The sequence below is a fragment of the Periplaneta americana genome, chromosome 7 (assembly GCF_040183065.1).
Source record: "Periplaneta americana isolate PAMFEO1 chromosome 7, P.americana_PAMFEO1_priV1, whole genome shotgun sequence".
Taxonomy (NCBI): domain Eukaryota; kingdom Metazoa; phylum Arthropoda; class Insecta; order Blattodea; family Blattidae; genus Periplaneta; species Periplaneta americana.
The window spans coordinates 163,141,792-163,160,514 of NC_091123.1; the positions used below are offsets into that span (position 1 = coordinate 163,141,792).

At 35.0% G+C, this 18,723-nt stretch overlaps 1 protein-coding gene across 2 annotated transcripts in view; it reads left to right on the plus strand.

The window, feature by feature from the left end:
* The first annotated feature begins 3,349 nt into the window (after nt 1-3,349).
* The window catches only part of LOC138703667 (15-hydroxyprostaglandin dehydrogenase [NAD(+)]-like), a 41,262-nt gene continuing 25,888 nt past the window's right edge, over nt 3,350-18,723 (plus strand). Inside the window, exons 1-3 of one of the 2 annotated variants that reach the window (XM_069831744.1) lie at nt 3,350-3,490; nt 12,794-12,890; nt 14,791-14,917. In XM_069831744.1, coding sequence (XP_069687845.1) covers nt 12,798-12,890; nt 14,791-14,917 — 220 coding nt within the window. In that variant the 5' untranslated portion in view covers nt 3,350-3,490; nt 12,794-12,797. Of the gene's footprint in view, nt 3,491-12,006; nt 12,111-12,793; nt 12,891-14,790; nt 14,918-18,723 lie in introns of those variants that run through there. The other variant, XM_069831745.1, reaches the window with a different exon arrangement.

Sequence of the window (18,723 nt, forward strand, 5' to 3'; positions counted from 1 at the left end):
GTATTTGTCCATGAAATATGGAAAGGTACGTATATAGATGTCGTTGTTTTCCCTATTTACATCTTCAGGTTGGCTCTTTTGTTTTTCAAATCTAACAGTGGGATCGATGATGTAGCTATTGTTGTTATTTGGTGGGATGGCAATCATGTCTTTTCTTCTTGTACTGCCATTGTCTGCCAGTCCGTGAACTTCTTCGAACACTTGAAAATTTATTGATCTAAACTGTTCGGCGATCATCGAACGAATTCTATGGTGTCATGAGTTACGGAGTACTTCACCGTGCGGACAAGAGCCCAGGACATGTGCAAGTGTTTCTGGCTCTCTGTGGCATCGCCGACAGAGGATGTTGTGCCGAGTCCTGCCCGGAAGGGAACGTACGGAAGACACGTGTGCAGTCATTTTAATAGCTTCGCGCCACTCGCTAGAGGTTAGGCCTTCACGATGTCGTATCCAGGAATTCGCCGGAGTAAACTCGCTGTATAGCTCTACGCCAAGACCTTTCTGAGGTAGCTTAGCCCACTCCTCTAATTCCTTTTCTCACAGTTTTTTCCTCATACGTCGAGCGTCATACAAACTGGTTCGTGGGTCTTTAATTACGTCGCATGTCTCGGTTAACTGCAAAGATTTGACTCATTCGGTGCTTTCAGTAAAGAGATCTCGAGTGGCTGTGACGTAGGGATTGGCCGACAGTGCGAGGACGCGACAAGTATTGCCGTCCTGAAGATGGGCTTCCCACTCTGCTTTGAAGAGACCAAGACCTTTACACTTCATATCTGAATAAATCATATGGTCTGGCGTGTCTGTTGGGAGCTGTAGAATTTGTTTGAGGACACTTCTGATAAGTTTGTCACTGTCTTGAAGAAACTTAATTGGGATTTTGTTCGGCTCCGCGGTCTGGAAGGGATAAATCAACGATGTACAAATAGATGTGTTTAAAACCAGAAATTTTTGTTCACATTTCAATAAGGGTGTAGAAGCCAGTAAATCGAGTTTTTTGTGTAGATTCTGAATTGTACCTTTAGAGTCAAAATTTAGGGAATCATTAAACGTGACGCCGAGATACTTAATTGATTCTCCGTGTTTCAATACTCTTATCCGACAATTAACATCTAGATACATCTGTTACTGATATATCTGAAAATATTAAACATTTTAATGGAGCCTTACGAACCATCAACCACGTTTTCACAACCACGAAAACCCAAAAACATACCAGGTTAAAAGCATATAAAGTTCCAGCAAGACCTGTCCTCATGTATGGTAGTGAGGCCTGGACTGTCCAAAACTCAGATGTTCAACGCCTAACTGGGGAAATGAGTTTTCTAAGGAGGACTGCCGGCTACAGCTTGCTTGACCACAAAAGGAATGAACTAATTACAAAAGAATTGAAAATTACACCTATTTATGAACATCTCAACCAGTATACACAAAAATGGCTTAACCATATCAATAGAATGGACCGTTCCAGACTTCCAAGACAAATTATCCACTATATACCACATGGAAGACGATCTTTGGGACGCTCTCTGAAAAGATGGACGGAGGCCTAATACCAGGAAGGACGATGATGATGAGTTAATCCACCCATATATATATATTTATCTATTCATTTATGTATGTATATTTATTTATTTACTTATTTACATTTTTACTTGGTTATTTATTTAAATATTATTTAATTATTTATTTATTTATTTATGTACTTATTTATTTATTTACTCATTCATATATTTGTTTTTTTATTTGATTGTTTATTTTTCCCTCTCGTAGCAGACTGTTCGCACACTCGTAAGGATATGATTAAGAGCTTAAGTCTGGTTTAGGGCGAAGTAGCGAAGTACCGCTGGACATGCCTGCTGATTTAGTGTAATATACCATCAACTAAAAAAACATGCTCCGAGAAGGCCATGAAAATGACAATGCTTATGTTTGTAAATTATCATCTGAATAAGAGAGCATAACGAAAAATATTTGCAATTTTGTAGAAGCGAAAGGAAACGGCGAGTAAATGTACATTATATAACAGTGTTGTTTGTACAGTTCTATTTTCCAAATAAAATGCCAATTTATCTTATGAAAATATATAATTTAATTTATTTTCGAACTAGAGAACTATTTACACATGGACTTTGGAATATATTAAAATCAAAAAATAAAATATAAACTTCTGAATACATTAAACAAAACAAAATAAACAAAAACATGTCCAATTTCTATGTAAGAGTCTTGTTTGTACACTTTGATTATTTACACCAGACATGTCAATTGATGCCCACAGGAGCAAGCGCGCGCTTGAGAGCCCGAGCGCTTTACAGCGGAAAGGAAAGAGACTGACGGAAGAGGTGGTATATGCCGCTTGGTCGAGTTATATTCAGGGATGGCCAGCACTGATTCAATAGATAAAGGGAAGAGAACTTATTAAAACTGTATCCATGTTAATTTTTAGATTTACCTGAGAAGTATAAGTGCATTATAAGAATGTAAGTCTTAATTTTAAGGCTCATTTTTCACAAGTTTGATTTTTTTTATTCAAAAGAAATATTTTCTCAACTTTTCGTATAGAATAGTGAAATTTTCAGGTATAGGCCTATTTATTTAGTAGCCTCATAGAAAGTTTTCGTAAATCTAATATACCGTATATACGTATTACTGAAGATGGTGTATTGAAAATTTTGAAATTCGCATGGAAATTGTTTGTAAGGAAATGAATTAACAAAGCAACTATTGTTACATCATAAGCAAAAGATACGTGCCCACGTGTTGTAAAAATGTCAGCTCTATAGCTTCAGCACATTTCGAGAAAATAATTTAACATTCTGATGATAGGAAGTTGCTCACAAATATCACCTTAAAAGCATAATGCGATAGGAGTTTTGTTATGTAATATTAGTTACACTTAAAACACAAATATAAAACAGATTAATTCAATGTTTTATATATTTACATAATGTTGTGTCATCATATAAACGTTTTCGCCCTCGTAGGGGCATCTTCAGGTACAAAGTATTTACAAAATCAAATCTAAAATCAATTAAAAGAATCTGACCATATGTTTTAATTATAGTGGAGTAATAGTATGTGTAAATATCTAGCATAGTGTTCATATAGAACAAATATTAGATTGATCATACGAATTATACACAAGGCATAATCAGGTCGAATGTTAAAATCACAAGCCTACATGGTTATACAATTGTGTATCACGTTGATAGAGAATATAGCATAACAACTTTGCTATTATTTGCAACATTCCTAGGGATGTTCGTTCTGCGGTAGTGTCGTAAACAAATCGAATTTACACAGGTACTTTTCATACCTTTACTCTTATCTTATCAGCGCTTCTTCATATTGTCTTTTGATTAGCCTTCAATCTAGATGTTACTACAGCAGCACACCATTCATGATCATTTTAAGGCCAGAAGCGTGACTTCAGTTCACTAACAGACATCGGTACACAGTTTCAACTCATTGAACACGCCTCAGTAAACAGGTAAGCATTTTATATTCTGTAAACAAGTTTCACTAAGAACATCACAAGCTGTATGAGGTTTCTCTAATAGGCAGCGCATTTTTAATGTTGTTTAATTTTCATGTAATGGAAAAAAATGATGATTGAGTACCGTACTTCGTCCCAAGAGGCTACAAGATTAGGTATTACTGGATTTTTAAGTTGTTGTTGTTATCTAATGCCAGGCGTTTGACAATAAAGTCATTTGACCTCTTGCATCCAATATTTTTCAAAGATATTATCATGACCAGCCACTGAAGCACAGATTTTGAGGTGTTCCGAATCCATTTCTTGGTTTGAGTTGCACAATGGGCAGTTAGGGGACTGATATATTCCTATTCTATCCCGCTGTTTGGCCGAACAATCATGGCCTGTTGCCAATCTAAATGCAACTACAGACGATTTTCGTGGTAAATCGGGAATTAACTGTGGATTTTGATGCAGAGAGTTCCATTTTTTCCCTTGGGATTGTGTTATCAAATTTTGTTTGTTGAAGTCTAAGTATGTAGATTTAATAAACCTTTTCACAGAGTAATACGTAGATTTAGTAACAGGTCTGTAAGTAGCAGTGCTGCCCTTCTTTGCTAAAGCATCCGCATTCTCGTTTCCCAGGATTCCACAATGGGATGGTATCCATTGGAATACAATTCTTTTATTGAGTGATATTAATTGAGAGAGCATTTTAGTTATTTCTGCTATTTGAGATGAAGGTGTGTGTTTAGAGACTATTGATAGAATAGCTGCTTTGGAGTCTGACAATATAACTGCATTCCTAAATTTATTGATGTGGCATAGAAGATTCCTGAGACTTTCACTTATTGCAATGATTTCACCATCAAAACTTGTTCCATATCCAAGAGATCTATAAAGTGAGAAGAGACAGCACGTAACACTTGCACCGGCACCTTGTTCTCTGGAGATCAAGGATCCGTCGGTGTATAAATGAAGCCAGTTTTGTGGAGGGTATCTAATATTAATTGTCTCTAAAGACAATTGTTTCAGTATTTCAGTGTTTACTTCTCATTTCAGTATTTCTTCTGTTAAATTTAGATTATATTCTATTTGGTTTAATTTGTACGTTTTCTTTTAAATTCGGGATAGTGATTTTGGATTTTTAAGTAGACTATGCATGTCCATCTAGCAAGAGAAATACTTGACTGATGCCCCACGCGACTCTTGTTTCGTCAAGAATGAAACATGGACTAATTTAACAAGTTGAGAAAGTTACACAACGCAGAACTGCACATGTTGTATTCTTCATAATTAGGAACATTAAATCCAGACGTCTGAGATGGGCAGAGCATGTAGCACGTATGGACGAGTCCAGAAATGCATATAGAGTGTTAGTTGGGAGACCGGAGGGAAAAATACCTTTGGGGAGGCCGAGACGTAGATGGGAGGATAATATACAAATGGATTTGAGGGAAGTGGGATATGATGGTAGATTCTGGATTAATCTTTCACAGAATAGGGACTGATGGCGGTCTTATGTGAGGGCGGCAATGAACCTCCTGGTTCTCTAAAAATCCATTATACAAGATGTTTCCGAAGTGGTGTTACTAACTTTCAGGGATGATGGCGAAGGGCACATGTATCAATTTGAGATAAGGAACCTTGGTCCGGAAATGACCGAGTCGAAATTTACAAGCAAAATTAGTTGTGTGGAAATGAAATAATTGTATTCCTCTGTACACCTTATTTATGTGTATTTATCTATACAACTTACACATACTGTATTCATCTGACGTTGTTTACGTTGTCTACTTACAGTATTCCATTCAGTGCGCTGTCTGAGGGGTGGGGACAGAAAACTACACTAAAGCAATGCAGATAGCGTAATGTGTAACGGACATGGTCGGTCCTGACATGCACGTCTGTAGACAGCAGTGTATGTATACCAGCTGCAGTGTCTAGTCGATCAGTCCTAGTGAAATGGAGGAGTACACGAGAGCGGAATAAGCAGACCTGATTTTCGAATTCGGATGAGCCAATGGGAAGAGTAGACAAGCTCACAGATTGTATCGGGACAAGTACTCACGTAGGAGACATCCGGCATATACCATTTTTCCAAGACTGTTCCAAAGTTAAGGGAAGGAGGGCACGTGTTGCCAAATTACAATTCCATTTCCACACAACTATTTTTGCTTATACCTTTCGACTCAGTCATTTCTGGACCATGGTTCCTTATCTCAAATTGATACATATGCCCTTCGCCATCATCCCTGAAAGTTTGTAACACCACCTCGGAAACACCCTGTATATTATGGATTTCTATATTGGGTGAGTGGAAGGGAAGGTCTTATGGCCTTAACTCTGCCAGTACCAGAAAAAATAAATTAAATAAATGAACAAATCATTTAAATTGTAGTAAAGGTCATCGTAGAATCATTCTTTGTCACTAGAATGCATTTTCAACAGTTCCCAAGGTCAAGTTTTTAATCATGAATAGAACGTCAACTGGAGCTCAAACAAGATGTGTTTTCTGATAGTACCTGTGCCACGCGCCAAATATAAAGTCACGCCAATATAGTCTATGAACAACTAACCTTATCTCCGTATGCCTTGGGAAAGAATACGGTTCCTAATGATGATCTATATCTCAGGTTATCTTGCTTTCGTTATTAGATTCGGTTACAAATAGGGAGTAGGCCTATAATCAGTAGTAACATTGATGCCGCAGTGTTTCGACGTCAGAAAGCGCTGCGATTGGTTGATATTGTTTTAATAACTTTATAGACTTAATCACTATAATAATAATAATAATAATAATAATAATAATAATAATAATAATAATAATAATAATGGCTTTATTTAACCTGGCATAGTTAAGGCCGTAAGGCCTTCTCTTACACTCAACCAGGATAAAACTTGCTTACATAGTTGAAAATAAAACTGGATTAGAATTAAGTGTCACAAAATTGTTTTATTTACTTATTATTCTTTATGAATTGATTAGTAGGCCGATCTATCGAACCCTTATTTAGGGCGGCTTTTGTTTCTACAAATTATCTCATACTGATACAATTTAGGTACATAATGAGATCAAAAGAGGCAGTTACATAAAAATTTACTTCATAAAATAAAAATAAACATAGTGTGAAATACATATTAATGTTGTTGGAATCAAATACGAATCACATAAAAACAGAAGCCGATAATTCAATAAAAAAATGTACACAGTAAAAATAAAAATGAACACATTAGTATACATATTAGTATTAGATTACAGTTAAGTAGGATTTACATAATTAAACCAGAAACCGACAATTGAATAAAATGTACACAAAAATAGATTAATAATAAAAAACAACACAGTGGGATACATATTGGCGTTAAGTGTGATAAATAAACACGATTTACATGGTTACACAATAAAAATAAGAAACAAAAAGAAAAGAAACAATAAAAATAAATACAGTTGAACACATTCTATTAAATATTTGCAACGCGTTAAGTCAGGCAACTCATCATAAGATATTTTTCTAATTTACATTTAAAGGAAATTAAAGTTCGGCAGCCCTTGACTTCAGGCGGCAGAGAATTCCAGTGACGAGAAGTAGCAACAGTGAAAGATGAAGAATAAAGAGATGATGTGTGGAGTGGTATTTCTAGCGTGTTATCATATTGTGACCGAGTATTTAAGTTATGATACCGAGAAAGATTGTGGAATCGGACAGATAAGTAAGAGGGAGTAGAGGTGTGCAAAATTCGGTATAAGAGAGAAAGGGAATGTAACTTCCTTCTCTCATTTAACCTGAGCCACAATAATTTATCGAAAGAAGGCGAAATGTGATCAGCGGATATTACATATGAAACGAACACACGCATTATGAACACGTTGCAGTTTCTGGGATAAATCCACTCTGAGATCACTGAATAAAACGTCACAATAATCGAAATGAGGCATAATAAGAGTCTGTACAAGCTTATTATAAATAATAAAATGGTACTCACCATTACTTCAGACGAAGTGTTCACCCTCTGCTCTTAAACGTGCGTTAATTCTGTTGAAAAGGGAAACAAAAGACAGATTCAAAACCTACATCAACACATAAACAAACAAAATACACCCAAAGCTACACTACACATTAGACATTGAAAGCAACAAATTCGTAAATTTCCTAGACATCACAATTACAAAACTTTACAACAAACACACATTCAAAATCTGCAGAAAACCCACAACAATAAAAACACACATACACAACACATCCCATCATCCAACACAACCCAAGGTTGCGGGTTCGATCCCGGGCCAGGTCGATGACATTTAAGTGTGCTTAAATGCGACAGGCTCATGTCAGTAGATTTACTGGCATGTAAAAGAACTCCTGCGGGACAAAATTTCGGCACATCCGGCGACGCTGATATAACCTCTGCAGTTGCGAGCGTCGTTAAATAAAACATAACATTTTCCAACACAACATAAACAAGCTGCATTCCGAACAATGGTACACAGACTACTCAACATACCAATGAGCCAACAAGACTACAAAGAAGAGCTAAACACAATCAAATACACATCACAATAAAACAGATACAACCTTAACATAATAGACAACATAATAAGAAAGGCAAAATGAATTACAAAAAACATAGGAATACAACACAAACACAAGAATACAAAAAATATATCACACTAACATACGAAAACAAAAACACACAAAATTGCAACCTCGTTCAAGAAATTAAATTACAACATTGCATACAGAACAAAAAACACTCTACAAAAGCATCTCAACATACAAACAAACAAACAAACAAACAAATACAACCACACAGGCGTATACAAACTCAAATACAACACCTGCAACAACTTCTACATAGGACAGGCAGGCAGATAATTTCAAACACGTTACAAAGAACACATCACAACCATTAGAAAATTTAAAAAAAAAATCCACATATGCAGAACACATCACAAATGCCAACCACACCTACAGCAACATAAACACAGACATGGAAATTCTACATATTCAACCGAAAAACCAAAAACTAAACACACTAGAACAATACGAAATAAATGGACAAACAAAAACACACCCGTATGAAATCCTCAACACACAGCTCAATTTCAGAACACACTCACTCTTTGACTCCACATTATACTACACAAACACACCCCCACAGGAAGCGCAATCTGAAGGCGCGAAGACCAGGACCACCCAGTTCTGAAGACAGCCGACAACAGGCTGAAACTAGTCAACAAGGTACCGTAACCTAATATTTAACACGTGAAAGCATTAAACTTAATATTCCGAATTGATATAGTGTTAAAAGCTGTGTAATCAAGATGTATAATTAGTTTGTTTACATTTTTAAGGTTCATATATTTTTACTGTATGTTAGACTAGACGGCATTTCGGAAGGCGGTCAGCTGCTATATGCGCCGTAGCATTTCTGGTATGTGACGTCACAAGCTTGTACAGTAGAACCAATCAGAATCAGTCTGTAACAAGTACTTTCCGAGTTCGTTTGTTTACGCGTGAGTGTTTCAATACATTGAATAAGTAAAACTAACATTTAGGCTGGTATTCATAGTCGACACTTTCGATTAAAGTGTCCTTTGGAAGACGCAAAGTATCACTTTTCCGTTACACAATCGACACTTTGGTGCAAAGGAACACTTTGGATGAAAGTGTAGTTCCGACCACACTTTGAGCCGAAAGTGGCACTTTGTAGAAAAATGGCGGACGTCTTGGAAGTTGTCGAATTATTATAACGTGTGGAAGAGATGGAACATTTAGTGGACAACGTACAAATTAGAGATAGGCCTAAAGACAATCCCGTGGAATTTTATAATGATATAGAATTAAAAAAAACGGTTCCGATTTGATAAAGAAACTTATTGAGATTGCTTATATTTTCGATGACTGGTTGACAAAAACGAATAATAGACGTTTGCCAGTGCCTCCAATAATACAGTTATTGACTGCATTAAAATTCTATGCTACAGATATGTACCATACATTAATATATAGTATAATATTATAGTTCAGGTATTTCTGTAGTAACATTCGTATATTTATAACCTCAATTCGATGAAGTGATACGTAGGTAGATATGCCTATATAACCTATTTTTTATTACTGAAACGAATTTTTTAACTTAAATAATATTAAACTAACTTCAATCTAATGTAGGCATAACTATCTTAAATTAGCATTGAGAGACCTCACGTGCCTGCCTTCTAAGCAGATTCCATAATTATATTGGGTTTAAAATGATTTTGATTTTTGTTGACGACCTATATTTAGAGATAAGATTTAACTTGATGTTGATATAAGCATTACTGTTTTGATACCTCGGTAATATATATTTTCACGCTGGTAAGCAATACATCTACTGTCTCTAGTTCATGTACAGTCATAACCTCACCATGAAAAGAGATCTCATACTATTAGGCCTATTTTGTTTTGCATTGTAGAAACATTTGGAATTCAAAATATTCCTGAAGAGCAGGCAATAATGGAAACGAGAGAGAGAAAATAGTAGTAGTAGTAGTAGTAGTAGTAGTAGTAGTAGTAGTAGTAGTAGTAGTAGTAGTAGTAATAATAGCAGTAGTAATGTGTTTATTTCATTCTTTTTTACTTCTATTCACTATTCACGAAAAAGACAAAAATGAAAATGACGGAAATAACACGATATATCAATGTAGCAGATACGTATAAAACCTAACCTAACGATATAAATTTAATGATTATATATATATATATATATATATATATATATATATATACACACACACACACACACACACACACACACACACAAAACTTAACCTACTCAGTCCAACTTAACCTAACTATATAAACTAATAGAAGATAAGTAGGCTACAAAATCTAACCGAACTATATAAATCAGAGGAACGGATACATACAAAATCTAACTTAGCCATATAAATCAATGAAAAAGATATGTACAGAACCTAATCTAACTATATAAATTAATGGATCAGTTATGTACTGTACAAAACCTAACCTAATTTCACCAGCAGTATCACTAACTATTTAATAAAATGTTATATATCTGAACTGACTGAAATAATCTAAACTATCGGCAACAAAAACTAGAAACTGAAATAAAAGAACTTTAAATATATATTTTCTTTCTCGCGCGATCAATTAGGCTCCCAATTCAAATCACAAGCATTGTAATTTGTAGGTTATACGTCATTAATTTGTTATTGTTTGTTCACTTGTTTTGAAAGGCATTGTGGGACTTCTGTTACCAACAAAATTGTAACTCTACACTTTGCTGGCGTAAAGTGACACTTTGTGAAGTGCACTTCTTCAATCGTCTATGAATACCACTAATATGAAAGAGCCACTTTCGTCAAAAGTGTCACTTTGCAAAGTGGTGATATAAAGTGTCGACTATGAATACCAGCCTTATTGTGCGTGCGTGCGTGCGTGCGTGTGTGTGTGTGTGATAAATAAATCGAAGAAGAGGCTGTAAAAAGACAAGTATTGCACAGGCAGAATAGTGTTTAAGGTGTATAATTATTTTAAAAACGTTAACGAGCAGAACGCTGCCGGTCATCTTGATGCTGGCTGCAACGTTGCCAACGCGCAAGAAACGACCGCAGAAGCATGTGGTGTGGGATTGAGAACCGTGCAAAGAATATTGTTAGTGAAGGAAACAGGGTTTGTTTGGTGTCATGCTGACAGTAGTCAAGGTCATTATTGTCCTTTGATAATTTAATTTTTCTCCTGCGCTATTTACAGACGTGGACAAATTATTAACAAAATTAAAGATATTTATGGTAATTCTCTTTATAAAATTTGACTTTTCAATTTAGACTACAGTTGACAATTTCGCATATTTCTATCATTACAGTAGATAGAAATATGCAAAAATTTACCTGTAGTAAATATTGAAGAGTCAAATTATGTAAAAATGTCAACTCCAGTCTAAATTGAAGAGACAGATTTTGTAAAAATATATAATAAAAATCTTCAAGTTTCCTATTAATTTGTAAATATGCAATGTTAACTCCGGTTTAAATTGAAGAGTCAGATTTTGTAAAAAATATATAATAAAAATCTTTAGTTTTGCTAGTAATTTGGAAATATCCAAACTATCAACTGCAGTCCAAATTGAAGATTCATATTTTGTAAAAATATATAAGAAAAATCTTCAGTTTTGCTAATAATTTGTAAATATGCAAAAATAACAATTATAGTCTAAACTGAAGAGTCATATTTTGTAAAAATATACTATATAAATCTTCAGTTTGCTAATAATTTGGAAATACGCAAAAATATCAACTGTAGTCCAAATTGAAGATTCATATTTTGTAAAAATTTATAATATAAATCTTCAATTTTGCTAATAATTTGTCCACGTCTGTATATTGCACGTGTGCGTAAGTACGATGTGGCAATGTTGTACGCTGCTTTGCCCTCGCTGTCTCTCTCGACGCAAACGCTAGCAGACAACCGCCTTCCGAAGTGCCTTCAAGGTTAATTTTCTTTACGACGTTCAGCGCTTGCGCAACATTTCATTTATAGCTTGCTACTGATGCGACGCCTCATAGTACGAAGTTCGTTTTCTCCAAGCAACAAAGTATCTCAGATTACAACGCGCGTTCATAAACTTGGTATGACTGTATTACATTATAATTAAGTGTAAACGACGAACATAATTTATTTTATACCATTCTAATATAATAGACTACCTGATGGGATGGTCAAAAATGCTTCAATCATTATAAAATATATTCATACTACTACCTATTAAAATATTACTGAATTCTAGCAGCCGATCTTGGTAACCGAACAACATTACATCAGACGATCGTAGGTTCGAAATCTGGCTAAAACATTCGAGTTTTTAGATCTATCTTCAAAAGAGAAGCAAAAGACAAGTCCCAATACAAAATATTCTTCATATAAAAGAATGTTATCCCTGAGTAAACATATATCACGTGAGTTTATAAATAGTCCCTTATACCTCCGATAACAACCGCCAACAATATTAAACTTTTCTAACAAGTAAATGACTTCAGCCTTATGAATTCCATTCTCAGAAATGAAATTGACATGAACAAATAATCTGTTGCTAATTTAAGCTATCCAAGAAACTATACGTAAGTTATTCGGCACTCTGACCTGGATGCTGATACTATTTTGCTGTAAACTATAAAATGTAATACTGCTGAGCACGTACATGAAACTTGTGCGTTTTATATCAATAATTATTGATAACTTTGTATAACTACATGCAAAGATCCTGAAGATGTGGTGCAATATAATTAGTCTATTGTGCTTTAACTTGTTCCAGAGTGATGGATCCTAGGGGTAAAGCAGCGCTTGCCACAGGAGCGGCTCATGGTCTCGGTCTAGCCATCAGCTTGGAACTACTTCGACAAGGAGTCAAGGTAAATGAAACAGTGTTTATTTCTTCCTTTTACTGTAGGTTCGTATCCTGTTCTTTCATTTTGAATCGTTGGGACTGAAGCTTTCTCTACAACTACACTGCTCCGTCGATATAAAAGAAAGCCAATGTTTACCTACTTAGATACAACACACGGAGAAAGTCCCCTGCAATCGGCAAGCAGCATGTTTAGGTAGAGCATGAATATTATGCACAGTAAAAAATTGTTCAGATTGGAATGGGTATTTAAGAGTTGTTAATTAATTATAAAATAAATGTTAATAAAAATTAATTGTATTACTTAGAATATATCTATAAGACACAATTAGTGCGATTAATTAAAATGTGTCTCAGTAAAACGTACAGCAGAGTTCGTATAGGTCAGTTTCTATCAGATGCGTTTCCAATTCACTGTGGGCTAAAACAAGGAGATGCACTATCACCTTTACTTTTTAACTTTGCTCTAGAGTATGCCATTAGGAAAGTCCAGGATAAGAGAGAGGGTTTGGAATTGAACGGGTTACATCAGCTGCTTGTCTATGCGGATGAAGTGAATATGTTAGGAGAAAATCCACAAACGATTAGGGAAAACACGGGAATTTTACTTGAAGCAAGTAAAGAGATAGGTTTGGAACTAAATCCCGAAAAGACAAAGTATATGATTATGTCTCGTGACCAGAATATTGTACGAAATGGAAATATAAAAATTGGAAATTTATCCTTTGAAGAGATGGAAAAATCCAAATACCTGTGAGCAACAGTAACAAATTAAACACAGAATAAATATGGGAAATGTCTGTTATTCGGATGAGAAGATTTTATCATCCCGTCTGCTGTCAAAAAATCTGTAAGTTGGAATTTATAAAACAGTTATATTACCGGTTGTTCTTTACGGTTGTGAAACTTGGACTCTCACTTTGAGAGAGGAACATAGGTTAAGGGTGTTTGAGAGTAAGGTGCTTAGGAAAATATTTGGGACTAAGAGGGATGAAGTTACAGGAGAATGGAGAAAGTTACACAACACAGAACTGCACGCATTGTATTCTTCACCTGAACTATAAATAAAATAGCATTATATTATATTACATTACATTGACTATCGGAATATTTCCATCATCATGCTTTCTAAGATGGTTACATTATGATTAAAAGATGGGAGTTTCCATATATGACAATCAATAATGAATAATCTGAAAGGACAAATGAAAATCGTAGATGATTAAAATGGCTACTAGAAATCAACAGCGGGCACAATGTGTTCTTTGGTAAGCTAAATTTGAGAGTGTTAAAAGAGTTCAAAGGGAATTTCGACGTGAGTATGGTGTGCGTAATGTACCTAAATACGATTCCATAATATTGTGGTATCGAACTTTGTAGAAACAGGTTCTGTGTTAAAAAAACACGCAGGAGGTCGCAGGCGAAACCCAGTACGAGAAGCAGCTATCTCTTGACTTGGTCCCCAAACTCCCCAGATCTAACCCTTCCTGACTTCTTCGTGTAGGGTTTTGTTAAAGACATTGTCTATTCACAGAAACCCAGGAACATTGATGATCTGAGAGTAAAAATTACTCAAGCTTTTCATCAACAAATCACCCTTCTTATGTTACAACGGACATGGGCTGAATTGCATCACCGTTATGAGTTGTGCAGGGTGCGCAATGGGGGTCATGTTGAGCTCTGAGGAATCTCCCATCTTTCAGCGTTGTATGCACAAAGTTTCAACAAATAAAGTTCAGTACGTAGTAAATGTTTGCGGTGTTTTTATTTTATCTATATCCAAACGGATCACCCTGTATTTTTCTCCGTTACTATACTTCATCACTCAGTATGCATATAATAATATATAATATTAATTACGATAAAATCGTATAATCTTCCTATGTACAAGGAAATGCATTTTACAGGGTGTTGCTGTTTGTGACATAAATGTGACTGAAGGCGAAAAAGCGGTGCGACAAATGCAAAAGGAGTTCGGAGAAGAAAAGGCAATATTCATCAAAACAGACGTAACAAATAAAGAAGAATTCAGAGGTTTGTTATAGACATAATAGTACATTATGCAACGAGCCTATAATTATACTAATTAAGACGCGAGTATGTTTATGAAACGAGCGCAAGCGAGTTTCATAATTTTCATACGAGCGTCTTAATTACCATTATAGGCAAGTTTCATACGACTTTTTATGCTCGACCATATTTCTAACTTGAAATTATTCATAAGTATTCATGTTATTCTTATCTGACGGGGGAGCGGAACTGACCTAGTGCAATATCTCGTAAATTGTGAGATGTGCGCAGACGCGAAAGTATTGATTTTTTCCGAGGAACAAATGTCATTGACCTTGATATAATCTAGAGAGTAAAATAAACATTAATCCTGATATAACCTTGAAATTGATTTAGACATTGAAAAATGAGATAACAAATTGAATTTATTTGAATATTATTTACAATTAACGCTAATTATTATAGTAACAGAACATAACCTTCTGCGACAGTATTGGATTTGCAGCCTCCGTGACGTTTCGCTAGTTGTCTTTCGATTGCATATCCGAGAATAATCCATACTTGCGCTTTCATATTGCTACAATGGTGTTTTCTGATTGGTGGAACACCTGAACTTTAATGAATAGGTGTACTTTAATGAGGTGCATTAAAGGGCTGCTACCAGGTGTATAATTACTACATTTCGGCATGGTCGAGCAAAAAATTAAATTATGATTAACCACATTTCTAATAAGTATACTATATTTTGGCACCAGTCCATTTTTAAGGAGGACAACAAAAACATTATAGGCTACATTAGAATAAAGTGAAATCACCTTTTTCGTTCCTTGGTTCTCTTACCAATCTATATGATTATGTAGTATACAGAATGAATCGTAACTAATTTTATTAATTTCAGGAGATTATTCATTGAGATATTTCTAACAAAAAAGTTTAATATAGTTCTGATCGTTTTTATTCTTTTTCGAGATAAAAATTGTTTTGTGTATATGTACGCATTTATTAACACTACAATTGGGTATACACCGTTTCATATGAAAATTTTTAAAACTTGTTTTGGAAAAGCCATTAATTTAATTCCCAATATGCTAGAGAGCAGTGTATTACGATGACTATTTCGTTTGTACGACGTCATTGCATTTTCGGCCAATGAAGTGTAATGGAATTTTGAATTCCAACCAATAACATACATATATCGCGATAATTTCTGCAGCTGGATTTATCACTATCAATTTAAAGCATGATCATTCTTTTGTTTAGTCAGTGCCGCCAACTGTTTCAATGTAAATCGATGAGAATGAATCCATTGTACTAAATAAAGTGCGAAATTCTACTTCCACATCTTCATCTTCTAACTCCATGTCCATTGCATCTAAAGAAAATGACACTCCTTCATAACAATTGTTAATTTAATTAATGTATTAATTAAGTTATTTGTAATTATACTATAAAATGTTTAAATTAAATTATGATTTTAGCAGATAATCAAAAATGTATTTCTGTTATAATAACAGAAGAAAAGCGCAGTGCATGCAATTATTTCTAAACCTGTATTTTGCTTTTCTCAATTGGCATTACTGAATAACATTCAATTTCTTTATTGCAGCAATCGTTATTCATCTATTTCGACTTCACAATGTCTGAATAGGTTAAGTATGTATGTATTTATTCACACTGCAATGGGTATATACCATACCCGGTGGCAGTGGTAACTAATTACACTCAACAATGACAATAATAAACTTATTAATTAAAAATACAGTTAATAATAATACAAATAATTAATACTAACAATAATTTATAATAATAATAATAATAATAATAATAATAATAATAATAATAATAATAATAATAGGGAATATCCTAAATTAAATGAAGCACGATCACTTAAAATAGCATTTAAAATAAATCTAATTTCTATATTAAATCTAAGTTCGAACTAAAACCCACGAGTATGATATGTTCATATCTGCACAAGTACCTTTCCATATTACACTCATTTCGCTGTCAACTCACTCACTGCACTGGAACTACGACACATTTCACTGATTCTATCCTGATTTCACTAACACTTCAAAAACATTTCACTGTTCAAATACTTTGCACTGCCACTATAAACTATAAAGCTTCCCTGACAGGAACACACTTCACTGACACAACACACTTCACTGACACAACATAATAAAGTATTCATAAATTTACAATTATTAACGTTTTGTGAATTTTAGTGATAGGCCTACATTATTTACATTTTTATTTTATTCACGAAATAGTCCTAATAAATGTCACTCGAGATCTGAGATTTCCCGAATAAATCCACTACCTCTTGTGATATTACTATAGATAAAAAAATAATTTTAGTTTCGTTCTTTAAATGTGCAAAAATTTCATCACAACAAACGTAACTTTTTGTCCTGAAAATAAATTTTGAAATGTTACATTTGTTCGAATAATAATAACATACTGAAATTAATGACATTACTTACGGGTCACTCTGTATAATTGCTGTTATAATAATTGACACAAGAGCTGAATGAAAAGAGACCTATTTACAGTACATTGCATAGAATAGGCTATATGTTTGGCTAGGTTGCATGTTTTTATTCTATCTGGGAAGGGGCAGGGTAGAAATATTTGTCTGTGGCTTTGCAGTCTGGTGATATCAGAGGAAAGCTTAGGTATTTTTCTGCCAGAGACTTTATTATTTCCGTTTAGGCCTGCTAGCGAGTTTCGCTACCTAAATCTACTTGCGGCATCTTGCGAAATGCTTTCCACAGTAACGAACCAGGCCACGGTTGTGAGCATTGCAGGGGAAAGTTATTGTAGTTCATCGGTCTTACTAATAATCCGTGTATAGCTTTTGATGCAGAAATGAGACAGAAAACGTTACTAATAAACCATACATAAGCGATGGATGTATAAACAGTCTGTAACTATACAATGGGAACTGCTTTGCAGTAGTTATATCACGAAACCCCTTGTTTAAGCGTTGTTTATAGAGAAAAAATGGCCGCCCCTCTAACAGCTGTTCGTATTGACTGTCATTTTATGATGATGGTTGCCTTGTAATCATAGAAGAACAAACCAAACAGCGTATTCCGAATCTCACCGGACCGGTGGACAACAATGACGTCACGCTGCAGTGAAATAGGAACAAAACTGCTGGAAGGATCGATGGCTGTCATGGCTACTGTACAAGTTGTTGTCTGTGCTACGCTAGCAAAATTTTGCGAAATTTCCGTACTGCCATCTCGTTCAAAGAAAAGAGAGCATAAACAACTTATTTCTTGAACGGGTAGTAATAACTGGTCCGTTGACATGTTCGCTCATAAGCCATTAACATACTGTTTTTACGTTGAGCTCATTACAAATAATACAGCAGAACACACCGCCATGACACAACAGTGCACGATGTCATTCGTCTGCTAATTCCCGCCTTTTACAACAACCAATCAGATTCACTGATGGCGGCTGATGGAGACTGCCACCACCTCTGCAAGCAGATGGCACCGGTGCAACACCGATGGAACATCAGTGACGTCATAGATTGAATTCGGGACACCGTGATGCCATCGGATTGCTCACCGGTGAGATTCGGAATACGCTCAAAGAGCACTGAATAATTAGAATAATATTACTGTAGCTTGTACTGTTTGACCAAAATATAGTGTGGTAATCGATCAGAGCCAGTTGTACTATCGATACTTAACACGGCATACTAGAGCGCTCTACCGGATGCAATAGAGAACCGATGATATTCTATTACCTTTCGTAATGAAGTAATAACGAAACTATGACGTAGCTGTGTTAACAGTTGTATTGTATAAATA